Source organism: Gouania willdenowi, chromosome 16 (genome assembly GCF_900634775.1).
Source record: "Gouania willdenowi chromosome 16, fGouWil2.1, whole genome shotgun sequence".
Taxonomy (NCBI): domain Eukaryota; kingdom Metazoa; phylum Chordata; class Actinopteri; order Blenniiformes; family Gobiesocidae; genus Gouania; species Gouania willdenowi.
Genome location: NC_041059.1, coordinates 29,709,351 through 29,737,348, shown reverse-complemented (window position 1 = coordinate 29,737,348; position 27,998 = coordinate 29,709,351). Strand labels below are relative to the sequence as shown.

At 37.7% G+C, this 27,998-nt stretch overlaps 1 protein-coding gene across 2 annotated transcripts; it reads left to right on the top strand.

Moving 5' to 3' along the window:
* The first annotated feature begins 311 nt into the window (after positions 1–311).
* fxyd3 (FXYD domain containing ion transport regulator 3) lies at positions 312–26,753 on the top strand. 2 transcript variants are annotated; one of them, XM_028471206.1, is made up of 8 exons: positions 312–490; positions 17,733–17,777; positions 17,924–17,956; positions 18,998–19,021; positions 19,875–19,949; positions 20,031–20,067; positions 20,170–20,213; positions 26,244–26,753. In XM_028471206.1, exons 2-8 carry the CDS (start codon positions 17,744–17,746, stop codon positions 26,261–26,263), a joined length of 267 nt encoding a protein of 88 aa, XP_028327007.1. In that variant the 5' UTR covers positions 312–490; positions 17,733–17,743; the 3' UTR covers positions 26,264–26,753. The 2 variants fall into 2 exon arrangements, with proteins under 2 accessions (XP_028327007.1, XP_028327006.1); XM_028471205.1 differs by lacking the exon at positions 312–490 and adding an exon at positions 516–635.
* The last annotated feature ends 1,245 nt before the right edge of the window (positions 26,754–27,998 follow it).

The following is a 27,998-nucleotide window of genomic DNA, read 5'->3' as shown; positions in this document are numbered from 1 at the left end:
TCGCTTACACGATTTCATAGTTTCCTTCCTAAATCTTTATTTATTTAAAAAAAACATTTAAAAAAATCACATATTTACGGCTATAACTCGATAAATCTCATGACACAAATCTTAATTGCTATGTTTGTATTCGTAAAATTAGTGTTATTTAAGAAATTATCTTAAGATTTGTGACATTTTCTTCTCAGAAAGCTGATGTAACAGTTAACATCTGCACCGAGGACGTCCATGACTCCTTTACTTTGAAAAAACAAAACACGAAGGGCGGTGCCTCTCTTTCTTCAAACTTAAACGTCGCGACAGAAATAATGACTTTTGCACTTTGACGATACTTTAACGGTTGTTTTTGACTATTCGGAGCTCGAAACACATCGACATCACCGTGGACAAACAGACCTTATCGCTCCTCCTCCTCCTGGAGCTGCTGCTGACTTCAGACCAGCCTCTGTTTCCTCTCCTCGTTTGAAAGAGAGCCAGAAACCGACCTGAGGTCAGTTTCACACACTGACGCTGGGCGCTGCTGTGGGAGAACCAAACCCAGCCGACCTGTTGGTCCGCACGCACACGCGCACACACACGCTGCTGCTGCTGCTGCTTCACTCCCATTTGTTCCTGTGTCACTGCTGTGCTGCCAGGTAAGTGATTTAAAAACACTTTTAATGTGTGCTATTGCTCTACACGGACAGAGGAGCTCATGTTGTCCGTTTTTACTTGAGTTTGGTGTAGTTTGAGGACATCAGAGAACCTGTTTTTACTCAACATCAGGCTGAGAAATCCACAGCGAGCGTGAAACATATGTGAGGATATGACATGTAGCTAGATGTTAAAGTAACGGATTACAAGTACTCACGTTACTGTAATTCAGTTGCTTTTATGGGTACTTGTACTTTTTTTGAGTATATTTCTAAATCAGTCATGACTTGTACTTAAGTACTTTTTAAAAAAGGTAAAGTAATTCGTTACATTTCTACACCCAAACGGTACTGGGTAATTTTTTATTTTTGTTTTAAAATGATCAATAGACATTGTGAAACTACAATAAATAAATAAATAAATAAATAAAAATGAAATGACCAGACAACAATCATATGCATCACATGATGGATTAAACAGAATGCACAGCATTGAATGGAGGTTAGTTTCTCAGTTTTGAAGTTCATACATGGAGCTATACTTAGAGCCTGATCATGTATTTATTTTGAATTGAATTCCATGGTGTTGTTTTATTTTAAAAATAATTGTGCTTTTTGAAAAACCTTTTTTATTTTTTACTGATGCCTTTGTGAAAATAAATTAAGTTGCAATTGTGCAAGATTTAACTCTTCCTCTTTGAGTTTATACATGAGATGTTTACTGTATGCAAGGGAACCGTGGCAAGATTTATTACCAAAATTAAACGTTGGGGGATAAAAGTAACTAATAACTTTTACTTTGAGTACTATTTAATTGAGCTACCTTTTATTGTAATTGAGTATTTTATGTATGACTTTCTTGTACTTGAGTACAATTTCAATCAGGTAACAGAGCGGGATGGCTTCTCGCTCTCGGTCCATAGAATAATGGTAGACATCTTGTTAAAGGATTAACATTTCAATTAAATACATTGTCCAAGAAAATAGTTGCAAAGCTTTGACAGAGAGAAACTGCAGCATGTCTTAAACTCTGGATGTAAATGCCAAACACTTGGTGTAAAATGTAGGCTGACTGGATTCCAGCCTTCAGTTAGTGAGCTGTGTGAGAGTGATAAGAGTTTTGTGATAATGCTGTGTGGTCCACTGGTCCAGTGACAGGCACAAGGGCAGGAGCTGCCAACTGATTCTCCTCTGAAACTTTTCTTATTTAAAAGGCTGTTGCTATTGGTCCGGATCCGGACCTCAGATAGTCCTGGCTATAGTTCCGGCACTTCCTGTGCGCATGCGTCATTATGCGCAGTAAGCCGAATGTCGGTAGTTCCGTCACTGCTGGACCTGTATCCTTCTCGCTATAGTTTCATCAGTTTTTTTAGCCCTAACCCTAACTCTATCCCTAACCCAAGAAATACCACTATAACACTTTTTTTTCCATATCTGTATTTTTAAAAGTGGAATTTGTCATGGTGAATATGTTAAAATAAAAATAAAAAAATACCTAACCCAGGAAATACCCTAAAATGTTTCTTCTATTCGTATATGTATTTTTAAAGGTGGAATTTGAAGTGGAAAATGTGGGATTCGATCCCACGTCAGCGGAACATTATTACACAGGCACATTATGCTTACGTAGAAAAGGTCTGGCAGTGACGGAACTGCACATGCGCACAGGAAGTGCCGGAACAATAGTCAATCATAGTTTGTCTGAGGTCCAGAGCTATAGACACTTAGTATTTAAAATGTGCCATTACTTGGGCATTTTTGCACAAATATTTCTCTGTCAACCAGATTGAATTCATTGCTGTTATGAAAACAAATGTTGCAATAATAATAATGGTAAATGGACTTGATTTTATATCGCGCTTTATCACCACACTGAAGCAGTCTCAAAGCGCTTTACATATCAGCTCATTCACCCAATCACTCTCACATTCACACACCAATGGGACAGGACTGCCATGCAAGGCGCTAGTCGACCACTGGGAGCAAATTAGGGTTCAGTGTCTTGCCCAAGGACACTTCGACACATAGTCAGGTACTGGGATCGAACCCCCAACCTCTCGATCAGAAGACGACCCTCTAGGTGGTAGAGTTTGATCTGATTACTTCACCTTTCTACAAACTCCATCATTTGCTAAACAAATGTCTACAGTACTGAATGAATCTTTCAGTGAAGTAAAGAAAACAAAGGGCACAGATATTATTGACATTTTTATTTTAATATTTTTAGGGGCCTGAAAGAGCACTGAAAGGTCTACTCAGCCACAAATCTTAGGTACTCTTGTTAAACTGTGCATAAACGAAAACCTCTTAACTCAGTCAGTGTTGATGCATGTCGATACTAGCCAATCTAAAAACTAGCACTTAGAAACTTTTTAACATGCAACACTTTCTTTCATAATTCATGCAATTGTTGAATTTCATAGGGAATCTTTATGTCCTATTTTATGAGCCACTAACTAACGACTTTCTAACTAATCGGAAAACATGTAACATTTGTACAATTTCACCATTTTGTAATATTTTACAAAAATCAACTTTGTATTTTTTATTTTTATTTTTTAAACCCAAACAAAATCCTATCTTACAATTCTTAAAGAAATTTGTTCCAATGTTTTAGTGAAAATAAACATTAAAAGATGGTTAATTAATACAAAAACTTCCACAGCAGTATGTAACTCTACTAAGGCTTTGACTACTTTTGTCACCTGCATTTACCTTTGTGAGTTTGAATCCTGGCAAGTGAATCAGATCTTGGACAAAACTCTTTGGTTACCAGTGTTCCAGGCCTGAGGGCACCTCTTGTGGTCCATGTGGGGTACCTGGTGTTGGTGTGCTGGTGACCACTGATCTAGAGACTCCAATCAACCTAACAGTTCTGTTTTTGGATTGTGGGAGGAAGCCGGAGGAACCTCACACAAGTGTCCACCCCAGGGCTTGAACCCAGGACCTTCTTGCGAATGCACTAACCATAGTAATTACTCCTACTTGATTTACGTTATGTTTGATTTGTAATTGTTACACTAGAACTCTGTGGTGCATGTGTTCATGTGCGCGCAGCAGTCTCTGTTTGGGTGTTGTAAGTGACACTGTGTTGTTGCTGCTGCTGAGGTATGTTCACATAGAGATAGAGTAATATGCTTTTTACAGAGCATGTTATATTACTGTGATGTTGCTGTTGGACTGACATTAGCTTGTAAGCTCCTCTGAGGGAGGGACTTTGGAAAGTTTGGAGGCAGGGCAAGAAAGCAGTGGGGAGAGAGGGATCCTCATGTTTCTTACTTGTAATGGCCTTCAGTTCATAATCAATCACCAAATTTTCATCCAATCGAGCACCTGCAGATCTTGTTTTAAATCCAATCATGGATTTAATTTATTTGTGGACAAAAATCTGTGTGGTAGGTTTTATTTACAATATTCAAAGTGGGGTACAGGGACCTCTTGGCATCCACAAATCTTTGGTTGGTGATGGAAGTGTTAGTAATTGAAAATTGAACCCATCCATTTCAAGAAGCGATGCAGTCAGAGGTTGTATTATATACAGTACTGTGAGGGAAGCAACAAAATATAGATCAATATAGTGTCTGCACGTAATCCACTCTGTTTATATCCTTTTTCTAACAAAATCTCCTGCAGGAAGAATTAAGATATTTGATTTAAATTGTCAAAGAAGTATATAGAAAGTAGAGCTTGAGTAGAAGTTTTCCATTTAAAATTTCCCTATTTTCTTCAGTCATTTCTAATTAAAACATTACAGATAATTGAACTTTCTGAAATCGTTCTAAACATGGTTAATACAGTTAATGCAACTAACTATTGTTATTAATTTATACACAGTAGAAAAGCGCTGAAACAAGGATTTCATGTCCAGCCGTTTGCTAGTTGCTAATGCTAGTCATTAAACCACCCATTTGACAGCAAAAAATATGGTGTAAACATGCGATATTGTCCCAAAACATGTCGGTGAGGGCTTAGTCTGTGTCATTGAGCTATTTTCATTTCAGAAAAGGAAGTCCGTCATGGAGAATTGACATTTCTGTCTCTCTGACTAGTTTATATTATAACAACATTGCTGATTCAGGAAGTGAATTCCATATTCCAACAAATTTATTCTGGCGTAAGGAAACAGATGTGACCATAGTTGGCTGAGAGTTTGGAGCACAGCTCAGAAATAGTCATTTAATATTTGTTGATTTTATTAGTGATTGTTATGTCTTAATCTGGCAATATTTTCAACATGTAAAGTTACTTGTCTATATTTGTTAGTCTATATTTTGTCTGCAGTAGAGGACTCCAGCACAGCAGCCTTCTGCAAAGCATGTTAAATCCTCTCACTTTGCCACAGCATTAGAAAAAGAAGTGAGGGACTTTTGAGGCTAAAGGGTTCAGAGACAGAGATGAACGGACATCAAAGAGGTTTTGACCTACAGACTTGTCTTTCCTCTGCCTCAGGTGAGACAGACTTAGCTCTGTGCCTCACACCTCCTCTCACATGACCTCGGATCTTAAAAAAGACAACACAGACTAAACAGCTGCAGTTTTTAGTTAGTGTGCCTGCAGGTGGCAACACACCCCTCACCAGATCACAAGAGTTAACAGGCTTTTAGAAATGTCATTGTGAGGACATTGATTTTATATCAGTGATGTCACTGTGACCTTCAGAGCATTGCCTGTGAAAGCATAGAGCTTTATTTTAGCTCCTACTCACAGACAGAGATGGGTATTTTTAATTCAGGGGCCACTTTAGTTTATCTGAGAGTATTTACCCAGGACTCATATTAAAACTCACATTTTATAGCCTCTTGAGTGTCAGTTTGAAAGTTTTTTAGTCCAAGTTAATTGAATATAGTGCAGTCAAACAATTGTACACATTTAATATGCATTTTTTACTAACCCTAAATGTTACTTATTAGTTTACTGTATTTATTTGTTTTGTTTTTTTAAATAGGGTTTACTCTAATGTTTTAAAAGCAAATCAAAAAGTCAGACTCTAACTGGGGATGGGCCAAAACTCTTTTTTAACGACATAAATCTCGATCATTTTAATTCAAATAAAGTCTGACCAGAAAGACGATTATGGGTTAAATTTACCGATACAAAATACTACACAGGGTAATTTATTAACAAAAAGTGGTACAAAATGTGCCACTTTAGTCTTTTTCTCCTCTAAGGGACAGCACGTGTGAGTGAGTACTGTAGTGTGGCTTTTTTAGGGGAAGGTCCGTATTCAGTGATTATCTAACTGAGCTTTACATGTTCTGAGAAGTAGTGAAAGAAACGTCTACTAAAACAAGTATTTACATAATAAGCTACGGAATATACTTTTTTTTTTTCAACATCACCAAAATAGAAAACTCTTAAATCTCGATATATTGCCCAGCTCTAACTAACCAATCTAAAATAATTCATTTTGACAAATCTTCTTAATTTCCCTTTTCATTTCACTTCTTGGTGTTATTTAGTGTATAATGTTATTTAGTAATTTAAATGTATGTAGAATAAGCATATAACATTGTTCAGGACACTCTGTCCTTTGTCTTCTCTGATCATGAGTGCAGAGCGTGGAGCCTCCATGGTGTCTGTTGCTAGACTTGTGGTTACTATGTGTGACTCATGGCTCTACTATGCTGCACGCCTTTTTCCCCTCTCTCTGTGTCTGAAGGCCTTCGTCATTCCCTGTCTTTCCCAACTGCACAGTCTCCCTCGTCTTTCCCTCCTTCTTTCAATGCTCGAGGTCTCTGCTCTTCCTCCTCCTACAACTACTCACATGTTGGAAAGTTCCCCAACTCATTGATGAGTTTAAATCTCATCAATGGAGTGGTTGCTTAACATGAGCTTTCTCTGTCTGTTTGCTGTTGCCGTTGTCTTCTTTTTTATTTGGAAACACTCTGATTGCAGCTGCCAGGGTTAGAAATGTCACTTATTCAAGGGTTCTTTGAGGACATCCCAGGTCATCTGCTTGGTTATCAGGCATTGTGTTTCAAAGAAAATGTACATGCTACTTTCATTAAACTACAAATTCTTACTAAGTATCACTGTGAACTATTTCAGACTGCAGTGAGTCTTTACTCTGTGATCCCATTTGCTTCCATAAAGGATGTGTCGCACCCAGGAATGCTTTGCTTCTAATTTTGGCATAAATCCCACTGAGAACAGGCAGCTGTCTTTGTTGTGCGGTACAGGAACACAAACACATAAACGTAGCTTTAAACAGGTGAAGGGGGTTGTTCAAAAATAGAAACAAAGAATATGTTGCCTTAAAGCTGCAGTATGTACGTTTTTTCTTTGGCGTCATTTGGTCAAAACTCCATAAGAGCTTGTTATTATATTATAATTCGAAGTGTTCTGAGAGGACACTGGACCTCTGTGCTCCATGAACACTTTGGGCCTTACTATTGGCTGCTCGACAAAGGTCAATGCGCATTCACGTCTTATCATGTCAGGGAGTCCGCACTACGTATGTCTGGTGTCAGAGGGAGAGTGATAACAAATAAAAAAAAATCACTTGTTAAGCTGGGACAAGCATATTCAAATTGGAGAGAACATGCGCATTTTCGTTGCAGTCTGGATGCGGAGTGATGTGGGTCTCTCAAGTGCTGCGACTGGGGGCTCCTGGGAACCTGACTGCCTGTGAGCGCTTTGGGACGGGGGAGGGGCTCACAGCAATAATTGCTGCTTGTAACTACATTGTGACACGTGCTTTCATGTCAGAGTCTCTTAAACATCAGAAAACTCTCCATTTCACTTTTGCGAAAAAAGTCAGTAAGAGTAGTTGGAAAGTCGCCAGATTTAGGGACAAAGTAACTACAAATACATCCACAGACAGGAATTCATGAAGATGATGGTGTATTTGAAACAGGGAGGAGCTTTAACCCACATTGGGGCTGGGCGATATTGACCATAACTCATATCTCAATATTCTTTTCTCAAAATGGCGATATATGATATACATCTCGATAATTTTAATGAAAAGAAAGACAATTCTGGGTTAAATTTGCTGATGCTAAATGCCACACAGACACATTTATTAACAAACAGCTGCACAAGTCTTTTTCTCCTCTAAGGGACAGCACGTGTGAGTGAACTCTGTAGTGTGGCTTTTTTAGAGGAAGGTCCGTGTTAGAATGCACTCAGAAATCATCTAACTGAGCTTTTCAAGCTTTTTTGAGAAGTAGCAAAAGCAGCCACTCCTAAAACAAGTATTTTGATACAAAATAAGCTATAAAAAAAAAAAAAATATATATATATATATATATATATATATAGGATTACTATTGCAACAACACATCATCAGTAGGGTAAAACTAACCTGTCTCACGACGGTCTAAACCCAGCTCACGTTCCCTATATATACAGTGGGGCAAAAAAGTATTTAGTCAGCCACCAATTGTGCAAGTTCTCCCACTTAAAATGATGACAGAGGTCTGTAATTTTCATCATAGGTTCACTTCAACTGTGAGAGACAGAATGTGAAAAAAAAATCCAGGAATTCACATTGTAGGATTTTTAAAGAATTTATTTGTAAATTATGGTGGAAAATAAGTATTTGGTCAATAACAAAAATTCAACTCAATACTTTGTAATATAACCTTTGTTGGCAATAACAGAGGTCAAACGATTACTATAGGTCTTTAGCAGGTTTGCACACACAGTAGCTGGTATTTTGGCCCATTCCTCCATGCAGATCTTCTCGAGAGCAGTGATGTTTTGGGGCTGTCGCCGAGCAACACAGACTTTCAACTCCCTCCACAGATTTTCTATGGGGTTGAGGTCTGGAGACTGGCTAGGCCACTCCAGGACTTTCAAATGCTTCTTACGGAGCCACTCCTTCGTTGCCCGGGCGGTGTGTTTGGGATCATTGTCATGCTGGAAGACCCAGCCACGTTTCATCTTCAAAGCTCTCACTGATGGAAGGAGGTTTTGGCTCAAAATCTCACGATACATGGCCCCATTCATTCTTTCCTTAACACGGATCAGTCGTCCTGTCCCCTTAGCAGAAAAACAGCCCCAAAGCATGATGTTTCCACCCCCATGCTTCACAGTAGGCATGGTGTTCTTGGGATGCAACTCAGTATTCTTCTTCCTCCAAACACGACGAGTTGAGTTTATACCAAAAAGTTCTATTTTGGTTTCATCTGACCACATGACATTCTCCCAATCCTCTGCTGTATCATCCATGTGCTCCCTGGCAAACTTCAGACGGGCCTGGACATGCACTGGCTTAAGCAGGGGGACACGTCTGGCACTGCAGGATTTGATTCCCTGTTGGTGTAGTGTGTTACTGATGGTAACCTTTGTTACTTTGGTCCCAGCTCTCTGCAGGTCATTCACCAGGTCCCCCCGTGTGATTCTGGGATTTATGCTCACCGTTCTCATGATCATTTTGACCCCACGGGATGAGATCTTGCGTGGAGCCCCAGATCGAGGGAGATTATCAGTGGTCTTGTATGTCTTCCATTTTCTGATAATTGCTCCCACAGTTGATTTTTTTACACCAAGCTGCTTGCCTATTGTAGATTCACTCTTCCCAGTCTGGTGCAGGTCTACAATTCTTTTCCTGGTGTCCTTCAACAGCTCTTTGGTCTTGGCCATAGTGGAGTTTGGAGTCTGACTGTTTGAGGTTGTGGACAGGTGTCTTTTATACAGATAACCAGTTCAAACAGGTGCCATTAATACAGGTAACAAGTGGAGGACAGAAGAGCTTCTTAAAGAAGAAGTTACAGGTCTGTGAGAGCCAGAGATCTTTCTTGTTTGAAGTGACCAAATACTTATTTTCCACCATAATTTACAAATAAATTCTTTAAAAATCCTACAATGTGAATTCCTGGATTTTCTTTTCACATTCTGTCTCTCACAGTTGAAGTGAACCTATGATGAATATTACAGACCTCTGTCATCATTTTAAGTGGGAGAACTTGCACAATTGGTGGCTGACTAAATACTTTTTTGCACCACTGTATATATATCGATATATATCTCCAAAATAGAAAACTCAACATATCTTGAATCTCGATATATCTCCCAGCCCTAACCCACATACAAAGTAAAGACAGAAATCTGATCTCTGGGAGGAAGAATTGATATTAGATCGTTGCAAGTTGGCTCTTAAGGGGGGCGGTATTATGAAAAATTCTCTTTATAATGGTTTTGCTACAGTATTATACATCTCTTTAGCCTCATTCAGAGGGCCAAAGTTGAAAAAGTTATGTTTCCCCCCTCTCTTGTTATTCCACATTTTGTAAAAAGGCAGCTCCAAATGGGCGAGTTGGATTTTCTCTGCTCGGTGACGTCAGCGAGCGGAAACTCCTCCTCCTGACAATCCTGGCTCCTCCTTCCTTATATAAGAATGTGAGCTTCTCCCTCTCAAACTACCTCACAGGTAAAACAAACACTGCGGTTTAATATAGAATATACATTATACTTGATTGTCATACATGTAAAGCTACATACGCAAAATGTGTTCTCTGCATTTAGCCCCTCCTTGAGGAGCAGTGGGCAGCCACGTTGTAGCACCCGGAGCCATTTTAGTTATATCGCCTCGTATCGCCTTCGACTTGATCTGACGTGTTTGTGACCCAATGCGACGCAGCGGTTGGACTAAACAGTGGACTACCACCTTGAACGTACTATACCAGTGATGGGTAGTGGAGAGGAGGAGAAGAAAGTGACGTAGTAGCTTCAGTGGGTGTTTGAAGCATCAGCTGACTAACTCACTAAATCTGCTGCTGGGCCACACAAACACCGTGGAGCAGTGTTTGTCTGACTCACAATCACAATAGCCGCTTAAATAGCCATGTGTTTTACTGTAATGTGCAGTATTTTGGCTGAAAACAATAATAGTGTGTGGATAGCAAACTGGAGTCAGCGTCTACAGACACGCCTACTCATGAATATGCATAAGTAGGCCCCAAAACAACCCATTTTTAGAACTGCTCAGAAAGTAACTTTTCTGAGGGCTAAAACTCTGGAAAATAGGCAATTTGGGAAAATAAACCTCAAATATTATGTTGTTGGGGAAAAATAGCATAATACTGGACCTTTAACCGAACCATTCAATGTTTGTTGCTGTGACTCGACATAATCAAAACTTTCAGTAATGACTTAGTTGAGATTAGAATTGGTTATTGTTTAACAATTATGTTTTAAACCAAGTTTAGAAAAAAGCTACAAAAACTACTCAACACTTGATCAGGGCCTCTGACTTTCTGGTTCTAAATTTGTGTTTCAAACGATGCTCGGTTTGTCCGTGATCTTTATTAAATATTGCAATTTTCACTTCCCCCCCAACATCTGTCATTGTTGGCTATTACAATATTTAGGATGTGTTATTCCATTTAGCATCAATAGGAAAAATATGGACATAGTTATTTTAAAACACTGCAACATTCTTTAACAATCACATAACATAATATTTTGTTAAAAAAGGGAAGTTAACCTTCCTATTATCCTTTGGGTCAATTTCACCCCATTTAATGTTTATCATTCAAAAAATTATAGTTTACTTTTTCTTATTTGATGACTACAATTGATTAAGCATAAGAATATCTTGTTTTTTCAATGTGCTGAACACATATTGCACGCTCTGGTGTTTCTTTGTGGTCAATATTTGTCTGTCTGTGTGTGAAGAGAGACAGGCAATATCTTCATGAGAACTTTCCCACACTATGGTCATGAATGTGTGTTTATCTGTGTGTATGTGTGACCTACTACTCGTACCTGCCAAAGACAAGTAGAACTGATATTCCCTGTGCTATGGAGGGCAGGGTATTCCCATTAGGACATTGCTGGTTCATGCAAACTAAGGAAGGAGCAAATGTGTAAAAGCTTACATGGCAGCCCTTTATCCAAATCATTCTTCATTGTGCTCTGTGTGTATTGCAGTCTGCACTCTCTCTCTCTCACTCACTCTATGGAAAATGTCATTTAGAAATAGGTTTATTGTCAATGAGGTTTTGGAACAGCTCTTTCACAGTGAAAGTGACGTGACACGGATCCTTTCTCCACTTTAACAGCAGGGTAGACTTCTTGGCAAAAGCACACCCCAAATTAGAAAAGATTTGGATAAAAAAAGTCAAGATACACTAACTCTAAAACTGAAAGTTTGACCTGATGGTGGCGCTGCAGGAAAGGTCATATCATCACTACAACCAATAGGGTTTGTACTCTTGTGGTCATTAATGTTGTCAGTAAAATCTGATTTAAACATTTGGCCTGATGGTCGCGCTAAAGAACAAGTCATGGTTTCATTATCAAGGGGTTATTTATGTATTCAACAAATAAACAAAGTGCTTGACACAAACACTTGGTCAACAATTTTCTGAAAATAATTTTCTGGAGGCAGATATCCCTGGGGTTAGATTGACCCCAAGGGTAAAATGTGTTTGTAATATTTGAGGAAAATAGGAGAGTTAAAACTGATGGGTTTACGAGGCAGACAGGAGGATCTCTAATAAACTTTTTGGGTTAGTTTATTTAAGTTTTATTCTTGAAAATGCTGGTGTGATGAAATGAAACACATCTGACTATAACTGAATTTAACGTTAAAAAAATAAAGAACACTTGGATATAAATATGTTAAACTTTAATTTAAAAAAACCCAGAGCGTACATCCAGAGAATGGAAGGAATTAGTTGAAGAGTTCAAAAGATGTTGGTGAAAGTATGAGCAAAAGTATGTCAGAAAAATGGAAACAGTGGAGGAGTTTTCTAAAGAAACAGAATGGGACTGAGTCTGAACCAAAACAGAGGCTGAGTGTGAAAATATTTGAAAACAAGCAGGCGATTGAGTGTAGACCATCAGCCGGTTGGGAAAAAATAGAATAATAGTGACAAAGAGGGAGGAAAGAAATGGTGCTGGAGCTGAAAACAAATAGTCAGTGATGAGGCAGAACAAAAAACTCTTCATTCATGAACTAGAGTTGGTGAAGTGGAACCAGGAGGAAAAAATGCTCTTTAGAAAAGAGTGGAACACTTCTGAATAATAACACACATTACAGCAAGTGAAATAAAAAAAGACTTTGATTTATGATCCAGCCTATATTGAATTTAGCAACAACAACAAAAACCCCATGATGAACAAAAGAATGACTTATTGGCCCTAAACACTATAAATAATGTTCAGCAAAACAAAATACATTATTTTTGGAAATAGAAAAATCAGTGATCATACAACTTTAAAAATTAATGATATAGAAATAGAACGAGTTTCTGCAAATACATTTTTAGGAGTTACTATTGATGGAAAACTTGATTGGAAATCACATACAAGTATATTAAAAACAAAATTAGCAAAAACCATTGCTGTAATTGGCAAAATGAAAACTGCGCTTTACAAAAAAATGTCTTCTATTACGATATAACTCCCTCATTCTTCCTTACATAAATTATGGCTTATAAATATGGGGAAACAACTACAAACCCTATTCTCATCCTATGTTCCTACTCCAAAAAAAGGCCATACGATTTATCACTACAGCAGATTTCAATGCCCCAACAAACCTTATTTGTAGAACTAAATTTATTGAAAGGTCATGATCTTGTTGACCTTAACACATTAGTAATGGTGTACAAAGCACATAATAATATGCTCTCCTCACATCCAGGAGCTTTTTGAACACAGGAAAAGTCAGTATAACCTCTGAGGAACTGGAAAAAATACTCAAAGCTAGAACAATTAAAAAAAAAAGTCGATGTTTTTCTGTAAGAGGTGTTAATCTGTGGAACGACTTGAAAGATCAATTAAAACAGTCCGGAACAGTCAAAGCTTTCAAAAAGATGTATAAATCTACCATCATCAATAATATGTAAGCTCAGGATGAATAAATTAAGTAACTAATGAAAAGACTGTAATAGATCCATAACGGATTAAATAATGACATGATTTAGTTAAAAAAAAAAATAACATAAAACAAAATTAGATTTATGTTAAAATAACAATTCTAAATACATGTGTTTCTTTTCTGTTTGACATTTCAAAATTGTTTATTATAAATCTTTGTGTTTTTGTCTCATGGAGGTCTGTAAACAGGGTTAGGCATAATAAGTATTAACTTCAGCCTAAACCCTTTCAGTCGTGCTGTACACAAAATAATGGAAATATTTTGTTTAATGTTTAATGGAATGAAATGACCGAATAAACTACTACTACTACTACTAAAGCTGTGGTTATGTATTTAAAAAATAAATTAAAATAAACTGTCAACCTATGAGTGTAATACTTATGTCTTTATTTTGAGCCATGAATAACTCACACTCAACATAAACTGTCAAGTATTTGTGGCACTGATGTTTAGAACAGCCCAGGAGCACAGACATACTGTACCAGTATACACTCAGTGGCCAGGCACGCTTTAAAGAAACTTCACTTTTTCTCCCATATTACACGCACGCAGAAATCAAAGGAGTGACAGAAACACATGGCAGAACAGACCTGCAGACAGACAGGAGGGAATAAACTAGAATGAAGTAAAGATAAACTGAATTTAACACTAAGAGAATTAAAGAGAAACCCTGGAATTAAAGCAAACACAAGAAAAGCTGTATGAAAAAAACAGAACAAGTCAGGCAGGACATAACAAAAGCCTGACTGAAGTTATAAACAAAAACCAGAGATAAACTAATACTTAACAGGCAAACCTAAAATAAACTATTAAGTCATGATATCTATGATTTATTGATGGATGGAAGGCCATGTTTAGTCACTCATTTTGTGGGCCGATCATTTATCACAGCCCTTCTCTTAGAACTATATCCTCTTTCATTGTCAAACTAATAACCTACTTCTTATAGTCAATACTTTAGTTAATATTAGCTGTTTTTTATATACAAAAATCCATCCATTTTCTGACCCACTTTGTCTTATTTCAGGGTCGTGGGGATATACAAAAAAATTTTTTATCTGTATTTTAGTTTTCAAATAATATAATTTGAACAAGTATTGATGTTAAACTGTTTTTATATCTTCTCGAGTGAAACAGGGAGCCTACCGTGATATGGCTACTGTTGCTGTTTTAACATTACATGTATTTTATTTTCCCTCTCTCCTGTGACTCTACGGGAGTTGTGCATAAATTATAGTCAACATGATAATAGCATACTGTGTTAATGCAATTAACTTGACAGTGGTTGAATATTTCTCTACCACTTTCCTATACAAGCAAGGACTCAAGGATTCAAAGCACCTTGGCTCTTTGAAGCATGTTTGCTCAGCTATTTTTAGGATGTGTTAGCATGCTAGGCTAAAGGGCTGCAGCTACTTGTGGGGCGCAGATTGTAAAATTGTGCACGCTAAAATAAACAGCAACTTTTTGCAACATTTAGCAACAAACCACGTAAAAACAAAACCTTTGTGAATTTTTTTTACGTTACTTCTGACCAGATTTACAGCAGTATTTGTGCAATTTTTTTCCTCGTAAAAATATAATGTCAATGTTAAATTTAAATATAAAGGTTAAATATTAAATATAACATAATGTTAAATCTAAAAATAAATCTAAATGTCACGAGTGAAACTAAATATTTAGCTAATATGAGTACCAACATTAAAGCTCATTTTGGTGAATTTGCATATTAGCTAAATATTTAGTTTCACCGTGGCATTTAGATTTAACATTTAGATTTAGATTTAACATTTGAATTAAAAAAAATACATTTAACATTTAGATCTAACATTAAGATTAAAGATTTACATTTAATATTTTGATGTAACATTTAGATTTAGATATAACATTCAAATTTAACGTTTACATTTTAATTTTTAAGAGAAAGAAATCACAAATTTCACAAGTATTGCTGTAAATCTAGTCAAAAGCCACATAATGAAATTAATTCATATGGTTTGTTGCAAAAAGTTGCTGTTTATTTTAGCACATGCAACTTTATAATCTGCCAAACATGAGCTACACAGTGTGCATGTACAGCACACTGTGTAGCTCCACCTTGCTCTAACATTTGCTTTAGAGTGTGATCTTCAAACAGGAACAGGGCAGTTCCACCTCTTTGGCTCTGGAAGGATTTGACCTTCAGTTTATCCACTGTGTCCTTTTCTCTGCTGCCTGTGACCTTCTCTCTTGGTTCTGCCAGTATTCTCTCTTTCCTTCTCTGTTTGTTTGTTATGAGGTAAACTACTCTCTCGGGTTCGTTGGCTCGTTTCCCTTCCTCTGCATTCCCTCTGCATCGTTGTGCGTTGCTGTGGAGAGGCACCAGGAGAGAAGCACAAGCTCTGCTCTTCTCCATTTCTATCACTGCCAAATGTTATATACCACCAACACAACAGGGTGACACTTTGTTTCACAGTGTCCTCTATTTTAAGCCTAGACTTTCTAAAATTACCCCTAATGTGTGTGGAGTGCTCTAGGCATCCCACAATTCTCAATAATATATTGAACCGTTTGATACGGCTTTCACGGTTCAATACTGACTGGTAAACCGCCGTTTTTACGGTTTGGCGTGTTGGCTCCACGCTTGTCTGTCTGAATATTTCCCTCTCTAGCATTATGACTGTTTTATTTCCAATTAGAATTTTCTATTTTGTTAATGGGTCACCAAGCCAAAGCAGTTGAGAAACCCTAATCTAAACGTTGCATTGGAGCCCTGCTAGTCCCATGTGTTTGATCAGGAACAGTGTGGGGTGTGTTTGCTTTTCACCGTTAAGCTCTCTGAGTGGAAAAGAACAGAAAGTGGAAAATCACTGCTGGGGTTTTTTAAGGTGTGGAGGATCTCTGAGGAGGAAAATCCTTTTCATTTAGAAGACATGTTTAATTGCCAGACACCATGTTGGGAAAATGCAAAGAACTATGTTTAAAATAGTTTTATTTTGGGGGTAAGATCATGTTCGGGTATAGCTGTGGATGGGGGAGTTTATTTTAATGCAGCTCTCATGAGGTTTTTGAAGTTGTTAGGTAGCGGTAAAAGTGTTTATGCATGGCAACGATTGTAAACTGTGACAAAATGTGAAGCTGCCATTGAAGAGTGAGAGCCTGAATGTTTAAAGTCTCATATCATGCTATTTTTCACCCATCGCCATTAGTTCTAAGAACCTCACAAACATAGTATTTGAGGTTTATTTTGCCAAACTCGCCTGTTTTCCAGAGTTTTAGCCTCTGAAAAGTCATTTTCTGAGCAACTCTACACAAACAGGCTGATTTGCATCCTACTTACGAATATTCATGAGTGTATAGACGGGACACTGACTTCCTCCTCCCCACACGGTGACGTAGAGCCAGAGGACGGCCCGCCCTCCTCCCACCCACTCCGTAGCCGAGCTCATGCTGATTTATAAACACGATACAGAGCGATGGGGTGGGGCGTTCACCGGTACATACATAGACTGTAGAAAATACATACATAGCACTGCGAAGGACGCTGAAATACTCACCTTCGTGGGCGTGTCAATCACGGCAGAGAGCTTCCTGCAGGCGTGGCTTCTCCAGCTCAGTGCCACGTCAAATTCGTCATCAAAGTGGGAACGCGTCATTAAATTGGAGTGAGGTTTTTGGGCTCACCCTGCAGTAAGAAAGGAGCAAATCACCCTCTAACTAACGATTGAGATAATCAATGAAAAAAACACTTTGGGCATGTGTATGAAACCCAAGTAGCACATTATCATGTTTAAAGCACAGAAAAGTCCATTTAGCTTAACATGGGCCCTTTAAACTTGGACTCAACAACATGACGCTGTTACAAAGACACAGATCTAATTCTCCTGTTTAGGCTCCATTGGAACACTTTGTGCCCATCGACAACAGGATCATGTTTCTAAGTGTGTGTGTGTGTTTGTCTGCATGTGTGTCAGTGTGTGCTACAGGGTGATGTAGAGGCACTTTGAGCCCATTTGAGTTTGATCAGGTTTTCATGTGGGTGCTTCAGATGTAGCAGATGTCTGAGCGATGAGGACGTCTTTGTGTGTTTAAAGTCCTCTCAGTCTCCTAGAAATGCTCAGCGTTGCATCACAACCCTGTTTGCTTTGGAGGCTGGAATGATCCAGCTCATACTGTAGCAGCACACACACACACGCACGCGCACACACACACACACACACACACACACACACACACACACACACACACACACGAACATACTGACTGAACCATGTTTCTTTTTTCAGACCGTTTCAACATGTCAAAGATCAGTGCATTGGTGTTGATGACACGTAAGTACCATCTAAAAACTAAAAACTTCTATAGCTTTTTAAAAAATGATTGAAAATCTTTGCAACTTAATAACTATTTAGTTTTTTATTGATCTTTTTTAATTCTTGAGTTTTTGTTTCATGTCTCTTTTTATCTTCTTTTCCAGTCGTGTCACTTGTGTTTGCAGAAGAACAGAATCGTAAGTAGACCATTTTACCGTAATATCATAGTAACATAATGTAGAGATATTGTTCTAAGCTCTTTAAATGTTATCAGAGTGAAATTAGTTATTTGAGTTATTACATGTTATACCTGGGCTGGGGAAACTATATCAGGTGATCATTAAGATCACATGTTTTTTAAATTATAAACAAATACAGGTAATAGATACATTGTAAATGTAATGCTATGAATAAAATGACATTGGCCACAATTACGTGATGTTTTTTTCAATTTGGAATTAGTTATTCTGAATTAAATTATTCATAGTTAAAGTGTGCTGCTTCGTGTTTCCATGGAAATAGTAATTCCAAATTCGGTTTCTTTTTAATTCTGCTTTAGGTCTGGGGGTTATATCCATATCTTCAAAGACTCCTATTGAATAAATTTTCTCTGCTCTATAGTCGCAGCCCCCATCTTGGATTATGTCGTCACCAGTGCGTCATCGCGACTCGCCGAGCATGCTCAGAACGACCGTGATTAATTTAAAGCGGAATTAAACATTTACAAGATAGAGGAATTATTTAATTCAGAATTAAAATTAGAATCAACCAGCCACCTAATTCAGATTTAGATTTAATTTGGAATTACATTTGCATTCGGAATTAAGTGTTTACAAGGTCAGTTTAAAGAGGATTTAACTTTTATTCTGAATTAAAGGGAAATTAAAACTCCCATTTAAACGTGGCCATTAAAAGGTATCTGGATCGTCCCCCCATCATGCCTGGAAATGTGGAACTTTTTCACCAGAGGTTTATATCAGCATTTTTCTCCCCTTGATTTTCTTTTTTGAAATAAATAAATAAAATCCAAATATTAGTGTCTGTTCATTTCACTCTGATCATTTCCATTTATCTTTGCTCTATGATCCACACGTGTTCATGTCCTTCTGTTTTACCATTTTCTTCTAAGGTGGTAGTACTGAGTGAACGCTGTCCCATGATGTGCTGTTTACTTTATGATATCACTGGTAGGCATGTTGGTGTCTGCTCCTAACAGTGCTGTGTTTCAATCCCTACAGCTGAAGACGACCCCTTCACTTTTGGTAATGCACTGCATGTTAACTTGTCATTTTTAGTCTCTTCCTTTAAAGCAGAACTAAGTAACTTTCGCTTAGCGCTCCCCCTAAAGGTCACTGTTGTAAACACTGTTTCCCCAAACTGTTCACATGATCAGCAATGGCTGCACACCTGACTGCTCTGTTTTATCTACGTATATATTCTCGTATCATCACACATTACACATTCTTACCGGTAAGTTGCTGGTGTCATGACGGCTCTGAGCGCTGACAGATGGAGTCATCTCTGTGTTTATGTAGAAGAACATTAGCACAGGTTGTGGCATTGTGTGATTCTAAGTTATTTTTAATTATTATTAATGATTTTTCTGCTGGGATTGTTTTAGGATTTCCTTTGGAAAACATAGGAAGAGAGACCCAATATAGGATGTGACGGCGTGACTGTCAGTGGTGACATGCGCACACACACACACACACACACACACACACTCCGAAAAATGCATTTTTCTGACAGAAGTCTATGGAGGCTGAAGTATTCTGTCCAATCAGCGACCGACCATTTTGCCTTTGTGAGGCTGGTGATAGTCTAGTATTAGAGTTTATTGGGCTGTCGTAAAGCAGTACGTCTTGTTAAGAGAACGGAGCTGCGAGACTGCCACCGGGTCAGAGGCAGGGAAAGTTGCAAGTGCAGTTTTCTGGCCGGAGACAGCAGGGGTAGATGAAAGACCCCCTGATCACCCCATAAACACTCGTATTACTCTCACAGGGATTACGAGAATGACTTATTAAGGTGAAAAAGTTACTTTGTTCTGCTTTAACTACTGTGTCACTGTGATTTGTGTACGTGGCATGTAATAATAGCCATGTTGTGTCTGCACAGACTACCACAGGCTGCGTGTTGGTGGACTGATTTTAGCAGCCGTCCTGTGCCTGATTGGCATCACCATCCTCTTCAGTAAGACACGCATCATTGCACAGTCGTTTTCAACATGTGCAGATACAGCAACGTCAAAATGACCTTTTACGTATGTTCTAGGTGGACACTGCAGGTGCAAGTTTAACCAGAACAAGAGGTGAGTCTTGATATGAGATCGATAAAACACATATATGTAATTACATTAGGTGTAGATTAAAGTGGTTGTAAGACTTTAACGTCTTTTCTGTTACCTTTGCAGAAGGAGAACAGGAAGCAATGCACAGCAGAAGCTCACTGACCAAGGTAATGGTCATCTTTAATTTCTGATATAAGCAGGATGCATTGTTATCATACTAATTCAACATAACACTAGGAAGTAGAATTACATTTTAAATTCAGCAAGTTGTTTTTTCTTTTTAATTTCTAATCGATTAATGTGTTAAACTGATTTTCTTGATTTTGTGACTAAAATAAAGAAAGAAAGGAAGAAAAAAAAATGTTAAGTTAATCAAAAAGTGTAGTTTGAAAAGAAAAAAATGATATAAGAATCATATGAGTCAACTAAGGTTGTGAACGATAAACCCATGCGCATCGGTAGCAGCCTCCTCAATCAATAGGAATTAGCCCTGAATTCCAAAATGAATTGGTTATAGAATCATGAATCGGGTATCGCGTGCGTGCACTGTAGCTGTTCCCACTCAAAGTTCTTGAAGCCAAAATATAGCCCTATATATTAGGGGCGCTCCCGTCTTGCAAATTTGACATCATTTGGAGCCAGAATCTGGAGCCCTGGTAACACGCCCCTGATGAGTTACGCATCCCAGCAACGCCACAAACTTAAGTATCCTTCCCACTGGAAATTCTACTAACGTCTAGTTCAGATGATCAGATCATTGAGGTTAGTACTAGTACTAGTAGCTCAAAAAAGATGAAAAAACTGAACGGAAAAGTTTAATGGCATTCCAGCTTTCCTTTCAAGGCGTAACTGCTATTCACAAAGAGAGCTACGCAAGACCCGCAGCTGTCAATCATCGACATATATGTTTTTCAACCTCAAATAACTTATTTAAAACAAACTTCACAGAAAAATGAGCACTTGAACACAATGTAGAGTGATAATAACTAATGATCACAGCAGAGTTTAGGTTTGGGGAAAAAATTATGTGATGAGTATTTTAAGCATTTATTTGAGAATGTGGTTGCTGCTTTGTCCTTCCAACCAAGCTCCCCAGGCCTGAGGCCACATTTTGAGATGACCACCAGGGGTCATCATTATAAGGTTATTGTTACACGGTTTGTTCATAGGTGTGTAACTTTTTTACATTGAAATGTTGTATCTTTGTTGCCTACCTCTCATGCTCAAAACACAATGCTCAGGCTGAAATGTTTCACTTAGTTGTTAGTATTTTGTTCTTTTTTTTTTTTTTTTTTTTTACCTCTGAAGTTCCCATCTAATGAGTCAGCCAGACTTACTTTTTTTTTTTAATCCATGTCTAAAAATAAATACATTGACATGTGATTTTGTTGTTCTGTTTTTGTTTTTCCAGTGCCATAAAGCCACAATTCTTGGTGATATGTGGTATTTTACATTTTTGAAAAGAAAATATTGTACTGTCACTTTAGAATTGGCTTCTTTATTTTATAAAATATCTACAACAAATATTTACCGTAGATACAAATTAGTTCCTACACTGTATTGAATCGATTTGTATCGAATCGGTCAGTGATAAAAGGATATCGTTTTTTAATCGAATCGTAACCTGTGTATCGAGATACATATTGAATCGTTTATCACAGGGAGATGTGCAACCCTAGAGTCAACCTTTCTGCTGTCAAAAGTGAGAAGAGATGAGACACAAGAAGAGTAAAAATATTTCAGGTTTTAATTGCTTTATGCCTGTGACTGTTTGAAAATGGATTGCGACCTCATTTTTGTATGAATTTCAATTGATAAACTTAACTTAAGTGCATTGTTGTTTGTTTTAAACATGCGATTACATGCATAGCTCTGTCTTTGATTTTACAGAGGGCTCTATAGGCTGTTTAGGGCGTTACTATTGGCTGCTCGACTAGTCAATGTGTTCACGTTCTCTGTAGTTAAAGTGCAATGCTGTACATTTCAGCAGGAGTTAGGCCCAACGGTTACACATAAAAGCAAGCAGGAAAAAGAAGACCGACGTAGTGAAGTGACGGTCTAAAGTCCCAAACATACTCTGACGCGGACTCAAAGCGGACGTGGCCGCAGAGTCCACCCCACGCACTGGTGTCTGAGGGAGAGTGATAACAGAAGGAATAAATTGTGTGTAAACTTAAGAGAAGCTTATCCAAGGTGGAGGGAACATGCACAATTCATTTGCAGTCTGAACGTGGAGTGCTGTGGGTCTGCTCTGACCTGCAGCAGGGATCACTGTGTGGTGTAGGAGAAGCTTATGGCAGCACCCGCTGCTCAGGGCAGTAACTACAGATTGATAAGTGTATAATGTCAAAGTCTTTAAAACATCAGAAAATTTTCTATCAACACAAGATGCATTCCCTACATTTGTCACTAGTCTCTCAGAGCATCCCAAACATGCTCAATGGGTGACATGTCCGGGGAGTATGCTGGCCATTCAAGAACTGAGATGTTTTCAGCTTCCAGGATTTGTGTACAGATCCTAGCAACATGGGGCCGTGCATTATCATGCTGCAACATGAGGTGATGGTCGCTGATGAATGGCACAACAATGGGCCACGGGATCTCATCACAGTATCTCTGTGCATTCAAACTCTATCCACAACGTTGACATCAGCAAACGGCTCACCCACACGACGCCACACACGCTGTCTGCCACCTGCCCTGAACAGTGAAATCCGGGATTCATCCGTAAAGAAAACATCTCTCCAATGTGCCAGACGCCATCAAATATGAGCATTTGTCCACTCAAGTCGGTTACGACGACGAACTGCATTCAGGTCAAGACCCTGATGAGGATGACGAGCATGCAGATGAGCTTCCCTGAGACGGTTTCTGACAGTTTGTGCAGAAATTATTTGGTTATGCAAACCGATTGTTGCAGCAGCTGTCCTGGTGGCTGGTCTCAGATGATCATGGAGGTGAACATGCTGGATGTGGAGGTCCTGGGCTGGTGTGGTTACACGTGGTCTGCTGTTGTGAGGCCGGTTGAATATACTGCGAAATTCTCTGAAACACCTTTGGAGACATCTTATGGTAGAGCAATGAACATTTAATTCAAGGGCGACAGCTCTTGTGGACATTCCTGCAGTCAGCATGCCAATTGCATGCTCCCTCAGAACTTGCGACATCTGTGGCATTGTGCTGTGTGATTAAACTGAACATTTTTAGAGTGGCCTTTTGTTGTGGCCAGCCTAAGGCACGCCTGTGCAATAATCATGCTGTCTAATCAGCATCTTTATATGCCACACCTGTAAGGTGGGAGCAATAATTTCTGCAAAGGAGAAGTGCTCACTAACAGATTTAGACACATTTGTGAACAATATTTGTGAGAAATAGGTCTTTTGTGTTTATAGAAAATGTTTTAGATCTTTGAGTTCAGCTCATGAAAAATTGGAGCGAAAAAAAATGCGTTGCGTTTATATTTTTGTTCATTGTAGTTATGTGTAAGATGTCCTTTGGAGGGTTTTTTTTGTTTGTTTTTAGAGTCAGGCATTTCAGGTAAAGGAAATGAAACATTTTTAATAAACCATTTTCAGCTTATTGAATGGAACTCAACCCACAAAGATGATCTACTTCAACAAAAATATATTATTGAAAACATTGTTTTAGGAATATTCTTTTTAGTTGAATCTGTAAAAGTGCAGTAACAATGAGTCAGACATCCAGCTTAGTGACTACATAGCTTACAGGAAATGCCACCTCCTCTTTTCTTTGGTCAGACTGGTGAAGTTTTGTTCACTGCAAAAAGAATATGCTTTGTTTTTACAATCAATGTCAAACAGCATGCAAAAATAATCACTGTCTTCTATAAAATTAACTTCTAAAACTTCTATTAAAAAAAACAACTATAAAAAACTGTTGATTTAGAGGAGAACTTGGGTTATGGAGAAGGAAGAAGTCCTACATTCTGCACCATGAGAATAATATTGCTGAGTGTGCCATATGTCCTTACAGCTGGTGTATCATAGTAGTTGGGGTATAGATTATTCACTGGAAATTCCTTAAGCTTTTTCTGTAGGAACAAAATATTGTCCGTAATATAAAGAGTTCAACAGATTATGTAACTAAGTATTTTTTGTTTAGTTATTATTTTCAAAATGGTTTTAAAAAAGACAAATATGACAATGTATTAAGTATTGAGAGGTAGATGCGTAGTCGACCTATTTCCAGCCTGAGAGTAGAAGGCATTAGTAATCTAGTATGGGAGTTCTTGTCCTTTTCAGCCCGTGGCCCCCAAAATAAAGGTTCCAGAGAACGGGAATCTTCACTGTATCTGTATCCATAAAGTCAGCAAAATGATGGTCTATTGTTCTATGAATGTATGATAACCACATTTATTTATTTATCTCAATAATATCCACTGTTATCCAGGAAGTTTACTATTATTAGGGCCGTAGTATATACAGTAGTCCTCTTAAAGATGTAAATCTTTGTTTTAATCAGAAATGAAATGGGTTAAAAGTAATCAAAAATGGTGAAATGGGATTTTAAAAACCACAGAAATTGGTTCAAAGTTGCAAAAAAGAGTGGCCAAAGACAGACAGAAAAAGTGCTTAAAAGGGGTCAAAATGTCAATATTGTCTTAAAAGTGGCAGAAAAAAGAATGGGCGTGGCAAATGGTGAATGTGGTAAAATTGTCAAAAATAAGCATGAAATATTGGGTCAACGTATGTGGCATAAGTGGTTGGGTTGAGGTTGAGAAGCCCTGATCTAGTGCACAAACAGTATTTTGAAAGTCATTGGGGTTTGGTGTAGAGAGGCACACAACTAAATAAACCTGACTTGTTCTATATACTGAAAAAACAAAAAGCACTTACATTGGCCTGCAGCAAACATCAAATCTAAGCCCAGCACATATTCTAATTTAATCTCTATTCATGCCTGAATCTAAAGTTTTAATTGCTGTTGCTCCTCCCTCTCCCACCCCCACCTCTAATGTCACTCATTATTAGCTCTACAGTGTATATTGCCTTTAATGACACACAATGAAAGAATTCATGATGGTCGGCACACAAAGAACACACATGCAGCTCATTTAGTCACACTTTCCAACTCTTCCTTGTTGTGCTTCACACTTTCACATCAGCAGCAGTGTTTTAATGAGTTGGGTTTATTTATTTATTTTTTTCTTAAACCATTGCTCACATGTTACAATCAAAGTGATCGTCTCATGACTGTCATAAGATCATGTTTGATTGCCATGAGACCTTTGTTACCTAATAAAAATTCTAAACATCAAGAACAGACCGTCATATTCTGCACCCCAACTGAAATGTGATGCTTGTTCGTGTTTTCAGGGATGTAAGTGGCACTGTTCATGTTTTAAAATAAAGTTTAACAAAGGTGTTAAGTTTGCACTTTATTAATCTCCGTGTTGGGAGTTGAATATTTATTTATTTGCATACAATGTGTTATGCTACCTTTTTATTTACAGAAGTATTTTATTAAAGAAAGAGGTTTTGTCTCCCTGAGGAGGCACTTTATTTATATTTTTGAAAAAAAATTCTAAACAAAGTGCAACATATAGCTATAGAGAACTATAAAGATTTAGAGTTTAGCTAAGAGTAAGATGCAGTGCACTGTACATTCATGCCATGTAGCCTGTAAATTGTGGAATTGTTTGAAAAATTCCATTATTTTACATTTTTCTTCAGGTGTAAGTATTCAGAGAATTATTTCTGAATGTGTTTGAAAACGGTGGAGCTATTAATGTGAACGTGAACAGTTTTGTTTCCCTTCAAATTACAAATTATTATTATTTTATTTTTTAATAAAAGAACAGCTTGCACTTTAATTCCAGAAGGTAAATAGGGAATAATTCTCTTAATTTTTATAAAATAAAATGGTGGTTTTGAGACATTTGTCATTTGTACTTTTTGTTTTCTTTAAAAAAGTTTTTTTTTAAAATCGTAAATCTAATTTTTGTGTGAAAATTGCCCAGCCCTAGTGTACTCACTTTATTGGTGTAAAAACAAAAAAACATGTTGACCAGAATGAGTTGGATGTGTCGGTCTATATGTGTGAGAAATTCTAACCCTATCCCCTCAATTTTAAGGGGAGAGTTGTGTATAAATATTTCAAAATAAAATAACTAAGATTGAAGATCCATTTGACTAATAATGGCTTTGTTTTGCGTGTGTGTGTGTGTGTGTGTGCAGGTCGTGCGTGTGACTGCTAGATGTTCCGCTGACCACACCTTCCTAACCCTGCAGTGAGCAGATAACAGAGCAGCAGCTGGAGTTTATGACAACCAACACTTTTTTATTGTTTATGTAGTCACCAACAGAAATTAGTCTGCGTGCACCGGACTCGAGGTGCGACGCTTTCTGTCTGATAACAGAGACACACACACACACACACAATGTAATCGTCATCCAGCAATACAAAGACAAACCAAAAAAAATGTTATGTCTGCCCTCTTTCAGCCCATTTCTGTTGCATGTACTGTATGTGTCAGGTGAAACAATGACGTGGATTTTTAGTTGCTTTTACCACCTCCCTAACACATTACCCTAGATTTTGTGTTTGATATATTATTGATGATATTATCCATGTACTCATTAGTAATTAGAGTATAATGTGTGGTTTCTATGTTTAGCCTTATGATGGAGTTTAGAGGATTTCACTGTTCTTTGATCCTGTTTCTATAAAAGACCCTTTAAATTAAACCTGAACTCTGGACTTTTTTTTAACTCCACAACAGGATTCCTTCTTATGTTTTACTCACATACACAAACTGATGTAGACTAAAGGTTGGACAAACATGGTTTTGAGGGGAAAAGGGTAAAGAAGGAAAAGATTGCACATAGATGACATCTTGGAAGTTGAAATAAAAGTGATTAATTAAACAGAATAGGTTTGTTTATTTATTATGATCCCCATTAGCTTAAGCATAAGGTATCAGATATTCTTCCTGGGGTCCACAGATTACAATGAAAATATGATGTATACAATGAAAATAATAATCACATTACACCAACAAAACTAATAACAGACATAAATGCTATTTAGAATTAGTGTTTGTCACTAAAGTTTCTTCTTAATGTTTATTTAGGGATTATTTCAAATTGTAAAGATTATGTTGTTTAATGGCACTTGGTAATTAATTCCATTCATGCATACCTCTGTATGTTACAGAGTGCTGTGATGTATTGAAGTTTATGTAAATTATAGGTCTTAGGTTCCCAAAGTGGGGTACGGGTAGCCCCAGGGGTACTTGAATTGTCATAGTAATAATGACAACATTTGAAAGTAGAAAATAAATAGAGCAGTTAATGTTGATGCTAATGCTAGGTGAATGTTAATGCTAATGCTAGGTCAGAGCTGTCAAGCCTCAACCTTTGAATGTGACGCAATTTGACCCATTCTCACGCCACATTTCTCACGCTTATATTTCCCCATTCAATACTCTATTTACTTTTTTCTTGATAATGAGCTTTGGTTCTTATAGCTTGCCGTAGTTCGAGTAACTCTGATTGGCTGACTGAGATAACCATGTCTCCTTGTGCCTAAATCTAACCAACCACGGCAGGCAATAATAAACCAATCGTGTGTGTGTGTGTGTGTGTGTGTGCCATTGTTATGAACACTGACAGTAGCTGAATTGCACTTGTAGGTTTTATCAGCATAAATACATAGTAAATGAAACAAATGCCTTTTCTAATCTAATGTTCATTTGAACTGTTTGTATTTGATTATTTCTGTATGTAATAGTGTATTTCTATAGAGTCTGCTGCTAAGGCATTAATTCAGTCAAAAATCACTTGATGTTTTAATGTTTTTTTACATGATTAGCTTTTTAATGACCTCCTTTCTGTTGCAGACAAGGAGAGCTGAGGTAAAGGTAGCACTGCCTTGGGCCACAGTGTTTTAAGTGCTTCTGAGACAAACACCTACAACATGAGACATGTCCT